This window comes from Montipora capricornis, unplaced genomic scaffold, assembly GCF_036669925.1.
Source record: "Montipora capricornis isolate CH-2021 unplaced genomic scaffold, ASM3666992v2 scaffold_461, whole genome shotgun sequence".
Taxonomy (NCBI): Eukaryota; Metazoa; Cnidaria; class Anthozoa; order Scleractinia; family Acroporidae; genus Montipora; species Montipora capricornis.
The window spans coordinates 190,001-196,296 of NW_027180197.1; the positions used below are offsets into that span (position 1 = coordinate 190,001).

The following is a 6,296-nucleotide window of genomic DNA, read 5'->3' on the forward strand; positions in this document are numbered from 1 at the left end:
AAAGAGCACAATCTTTCAATTTGATTCGGTTAATTTGATTCACGTTACAGATCTTGTAAGCAGATTATCGCTAATCCAGGATTAAACAAAAATGTAGGTTTCAATTTCTTGATCTAAAAATGCCTTTAAAGTACTTTTGTTCGTAAGGTAAAGAGGAATCAATCAAACTGAAAAGGCAAGCTAGCTGTTTGAGAAATCGCACCATATAGATAATTTTGCATCTGCCACAACAGACAGTGAACAGACTTAAAACAATAATTAAAATAAGTTTACACCAGTCTCTGGCTTATACAGACGAGTGCAAGTTCCTTATTAATATCTGAGACTGCAATTAAATCAAATTACGGCAGACTGCAGGGGTGAGAGCACTTGACTCCCACCAATGTGGTCCGACTCCGACTTCCACGTGGATTTGGTGTCATTTGTGGGTTGAGTTTGTCGAGAGGTTTTTCTCCGGCTACTACTCCGGTATTCCCCTCTCCTCCAACGATTGATTTGATTTCTGCACAGGGTCCCCATCAGTGCTTAGCGCTAAATACAGTTGACACTGGGCCTCGTGGCAACCTCGTTCCCAGGGTCTCTTTGTCAATGATCAACGACAAAGGAGACCCTGGGAACAAGGTTGGGCTCCTGGTTGACACTTGAATAAAGTTCATTTCATATTATTATTATTATTATTATTATTACTATTATCATTATTATCATTATTATTATTATTATTATTATTATATAAGGGTATGTCATCTCAGTGCGGACTCGTATAGAGATCTCAGCCCCAAGCAAATCTACAGGATTCATGAAAATGAAAAGAAGCGAAAATACAACTCTCGCGTCACAGAAATAGAGCAAGGCACATTCACCCCACTGGTATTTACAACGACGGGAGGGATGGCTGACGAATGCCTGAGGTACCACGCAAGATTAGCCGAACTATTATCTGCAAAAAAGCAAGAGAGCTACGCCACAACAATTTCATGCGTCAGGGCGAATGTGTCCTTAGACGTTAAAGATAGTGATCTAGAAATAGAGAAGGGTCAAGCAGGACTTCCCTAGACCCGACAGTTATAAATATTTTACTAGTGGATGTACATAGAAATTTTCCTTTTTTTAGTCTACAAACAGTTGTTTACATTTCCTTTGTTGAAAACCATCAGACCACGAAGTCATTCTTTTTAAACTATAGTATTGCTGAATTTGTATTTAATTTTTAATTTGAGAAGGGTTTAATTATTATTATTATTATTATTATTATTATTATTATTCATCATCATCATAATCATTATTATTATTATTATTATTATTATTATTATTATTATTATTATTATAATTATTATTATTATTATTGTCATCATCAGTATTATTTATTTATTTATTTATTTTATTTTTACAACTATCCCAGCAATGTTCTGCTGGGAGTTTTGGTAACAACCCTCCTCAGCATTCCACAACTCTTCTTAGGATCCTTGCTGATCCTAATAAAACGGTCTTCTGCATCGTTTCGTGAGTCTTAAGCCCAACGTGGATATCTGCCAAATACTTTTCCAGCTTGGCCATGAAGCTCCCCAATGCCCCTAAGACAATCACAACTTTCTTCAAGTGCCAGAGGGGTTTGTTAATTCGTTCTCCTTCAGAGCGATTCTGCAATCACCAGGGCACGCTACCTTAATGATATGGCATATCTTGTTGGTCTTCTCAATGTCGGGTCTGTTGTGTGGCACTTTCTTGTCTGTCCGGATAGTGAAATCCCACAGAATCTTTACATTGGTGTTTTCCACCATTGGTTCAGGGGAGTGCTCATACCACTTATCTTCACAGTTAACTCCATAGTGCTTGCAAAGGTCGCAATGGATACCTTTGGCCACGTTGTCATGACGGCGCATACATTCCGTCTGGGTTGGACATTCACTTAATATGTGATTTACGGTCTCATCATTTTTTTTGCATAATCTGCAGAAAGGATCCTTCTGGGTCTTGTCTATCTTAGCCTTGATAGCATTTTTCGGAGCGACTGGCCCTGTGCAGCCATAATAAGTCCCTAGCTCAGTACCTTTCTTCAGGTGACACTTCTCCAGCCAACCCCAACGCTTGTCACTTGCTACTCCTTCCATCTCTCCAAAGAATTGTCCGTGTAACTGTTTCTCTTTTACCTCGTTCATCCGTTCTTCGTATCTTCTCTTCCTGAAATCTTTGCTAGTTTCCTGAGCGCTCTTGGAATCTCTCCGGGCTGCCGTGAGCAGCATCTCATTGCTTTGTGCAATGCAACTGGAGAGCCCAATTACAGCTTGATCTACACAGTCCTCCACCGAGATTAGCCCTCGTCCAACGTTTGTTCTAGGTATATGTAATCTTGCCTCACTATCTCGGGAGTGAAGGGCACCATACATGGTTAGATGCTCCCTGGTTCTTCTATCTAGTACTCTTAGCTCGACTCTGGTCCAATTGATGGAGCTCGCTTAATAACGTAACACAGCTTTCTTTTTTTTCTAGACTGTTAATTTCTCTGCCATCCGGCAGCTTCATTCCATCTGTCGTTGCAATTTTCCCTTTTCTGACCACCAGCTTGGCGCATTTCTTAACGCCAAAATCCATCCCAATATCCGCACTAAAAATACGTACAATTTGCACCAAGGACTCTAACCCTTTCTCTGACCTGGCACATAATTTCAGGTCATCCATGTAGAGGAGGTGGTTCACATTTACACCGTTCAGATTGTATCCGTACTTGGCTTTCTGCAATACTCGTGTCAGTGGGATCAGGGCAATCACAAATAGAAAGGGAGACAGTGCATCTCCATGAAAGATTTTTATTTATTTATTTATTTTTTATTTTTTTAATTTTTGTTTGCATCTCCTTGAAAGATGCCCTTGTTGATGTCTACTTCCCCTATTTGAGTTGACCCAAAGTACAAATCTTCCATACTATTAGAGATTAGTCTCTTTATATTTGGTGCAATGCCAAACAGATCCAGGCATTCCTTTATCCAAGAGTGTGGTAGCATGTCATATGCTTTTCGGTAATCTATCCATGCCATATACAGGTTATTATATATTTTCCTGCTCGAGCATTGCGCATGATCATTTTATCTATGAATAGGAGGTCGTGCGCGCCTCGGGACTGTTTTCCAGCTCCCTTCCGGTTCTTCCGGCAATACGGCTCGTTTTCTTGCAAGAACTAATACATATATTCCGATATCATCCCTGTCAAGAGCTTCCACATCAAGGGTAGGGATGTAATCAGTCTGAAGTTGATCGACAAGCCTTGCGTGCATGCTAGTTACGTTTTTCAGCCAAAATCCTTGGACTAAGTCAGGTCCAGGGGCTTTCCAATTCGGCATCTTCTTGAGGATGACTCTAAGCTTGTCTATATCTATTGTTAGATCTTCTTGGCTGGGTGTATTGACCTCACTTCTCATATCCTTCAGCAATTCAGCGTCCTTCTTGTGCTCACTAGTGTCACTCCAGATCCCACTCCAGAAATCTTTGCACTCCTGAGGGTTGGGGGGAGTTTGCTTATCGGTTCTTTTCTACTCTGCTTAAGTCTCGTCTTAATACTTTCACCTGATTCTCAAGCCTTCTCTTCCACATAGGTTCTTTCTTCTCACGCTCCGTAGCGATCTTAACTCCAAGTCTCTCCGTTACTACCACTGATGATGATGACGATGATTGTTATTATTATTTAACCCTCATTTGATCCCATTCAAATTCAGGAGAGAGTGTTTTCACCACTTGGCCAACTCTGCTCGTAAAGGTTGCAATCCGTTTTTTTGTTTCTTATTGGAAACGATGGCCATATGATTAACTAACCAAGTTTATTATCCAACTGTATTAGCTATTGCACAGAAAACGCACGAAACGAGTACAAAATATTCCACGATATTGTACAGTAGAGAACCTCTTTGACTAGTTTAGGTGCTGACACTTGCACCGCGCTATGTAACATGTTCTCGGTTGTTAACAATTGCTATAAACTTAGTACGAAAAAGTTGGATAATAAATAACTTCAGCCCTGTAACTTGGAGTGTAGAATCGCTGAGTATTTCTACTGGTTGTTTGTATTTTGACTCGTCCCAGCGGGCTTGTCAAAATACAGCACAACTCGTAAAAATTAGGGCCCCCAGGGGAGCTCTTGTTTCGTTGTTCCCGAAAATTTGCTCGTGTTCCCTTGTACCTAAAACTACTTTCAAACTAGTTCTCATCTTTTTGATCCCTAAAATGGTCTATGTTCCTTTTTTCCTTAGGATATTTTGTCTCTGTTTGCCTGTTCCCCGGTTCAAATTAGCTATGTTCCCTTGTTCCCGAAAACCCCTGGGAGACCATCAAAACTACTGAGCGATATTACCCAGCAAAACATCTCATAAGATATATGAACGTTCATATGTGAGAATGGTCAACTCTTTCTAAGTGGACAGCGTTGAAGGTCGGAAACCGGTCGGATTTCCCTAGTTCCTTTGTCACTGAACTCTCTTTAAACCGGACATCTCTCTTTGGCGGTCAGAGGGAACTGCTTTCAGCAATTTCTGGTTGACGAATGTCCCGTAAATTAAAAAGCATTCCCCTTTCCCGGTCTTGAATAAATCTCCTGACTCTTACAACAGTATGGGGCCCAGTTCTCGGCCACAAAAAACACAAACTTGTATTTCTGACCTTGGAATAGCCATAAGGACTCGAAATTTCAAGCATTCAGTTTACACACGTAAAGCTATCGACTGCTCAACGCTGTTTTCTCTCGAGTAATAACGAAAATGGATGCTTCGTTCGTGGGCCCAGTTATCGGCCACAAAAGAGTGTGCTCGATTACTCGGAATAAACAACGTTTTATCGCTAATTTTTGTTGTTAAGTCACTAAAAAGGCTTGTGTTTGATATTTTGACCACAAAGTATCCTTAACGAACTTTGTGTCGTGTTAGAAAAGGACGTTTTTGGCACACCTAGGTTTCTCTTAACTGCTCCATGGTAAGCGAGACTAAAAAAGAGAGGGTATTTCAAAACGGGGTCCGGTAAGTCAGAAGTCATAGTTTTAATTCATATCTACTGTCAGAACATGCCACCCCATCACAGATGACTTGACAAGAAAACTCCATACAAAACTATGAGCGCTTTTTAGTGTAGTCGACGGCGACCAGGGTGGCCGAGAATAGGCAAATACGCAAAAGCCTAAGTACAGTAACTAAGGAAATATTGAGGAGTGAATTTAGGTCAAAGAATAAAATAGGCCAGGAAAAGTATATATTTAACAGAAAGCTTTATCACTTTATGCCAAGAATTGGCTCATTTGGGCCTCCTATACGGATAAAAATATAAACTTGAATTAGACCATGTAATTCGAGTAGCCGTAAACAAACATGTTTTCGGGGAAACCAAATTCACCTACCTTCGTGTCACCTCGACTTGCTCACAGTATTTTGTAGCTGTAAACTAAAAATTCGCAGGACGAAAGACAAGGAATCAAGTTACCTTTGGAAGCAATTGCTTTTTATTCAGATTCATTTTTGGTGCAAAAAATAAACGTTGAACAAAAAGTGGCCGAGAACTGGGCCCCTTACTGTACTTTAGGCTTTGCCAACAAATACGATGGAATGTATCTGCTTTCATTTCTAACGAAAACACTTCTGCAAGATCCATATGAGGTCCTTCGAAGTCACTCACTAGGAGAGGGTAGGGTCTATTGATCCTTCTTACTTTTAATGGTACCAAGTGCATGCTGGGACGGCATGGTAACCCATGCATTTCTTCGAGCAGGTAAAGAGAATTTCTTTTCATAATCATACTTCGAGAAAAAAATGACTTCCTTCCCCAGTTATCCCATTCGTTCTTGGATCATTGTTCATTGCAAGTTTTTGAAAAGAGTATGAACAAAATTGTCTCACATTTTAAGGTTTTAAAAACATTCCCAGTCAATTTTCGTGAACTGACTTTCCTTCGACGGAAGTGTATTATTTTTACTATAGTTTCATTAGCTCCGTCCGAGTTCAAAAATATTCTTCTGGCTTGATTTAGTACCATCCAGCGGTATAGATTGCATAATTTTGTCATATTGATTTCCTTACCCGAAATGCCTGCCAGGGAAGCAAAATTGATCGTTTGTTTTTGGTGTTGGCAGTTGGTTTATTGATTAATGTGCAATTTCTCTCCAGTTTAACAGGATCAAGTGAAGCGCGGGAGCCTCTGGTACGAAGGATTTTATGAAAGGGAAGGAAATAGAAGCGGTCGGCGCTAAATGACTGCTTAAAAACCTTTTCAATCGTAAATGTCCGATTCAGAGCATTAGATTTCCCTTCCGCAGTTTGAAATCGTCA

The 6,296-nt window shown here is 40.2% G+C and overlaps 1 protein-coding gene across 1 annotated transcript; it reads right to left on the reverse strand.

The window, feature by feature from the left end:
* Positions 1–1,592: 1,592 nt before the first annotated feature.
* LOC138036141 (uncharacterized) lies at positions 1,593–2,384 on the reverse strand. Its single transcript, XM_068882495.1, has one exon. It carries the CDS (start codon positions 2,382–2,384, stop codon positions 1,593–1,595), a length of 792 nt encoding a protein of 263 aa, XP_068738596.1.
* Between the last annotated feature and the right edge of the window lie 3,912 nt (positions 2,385–6,296).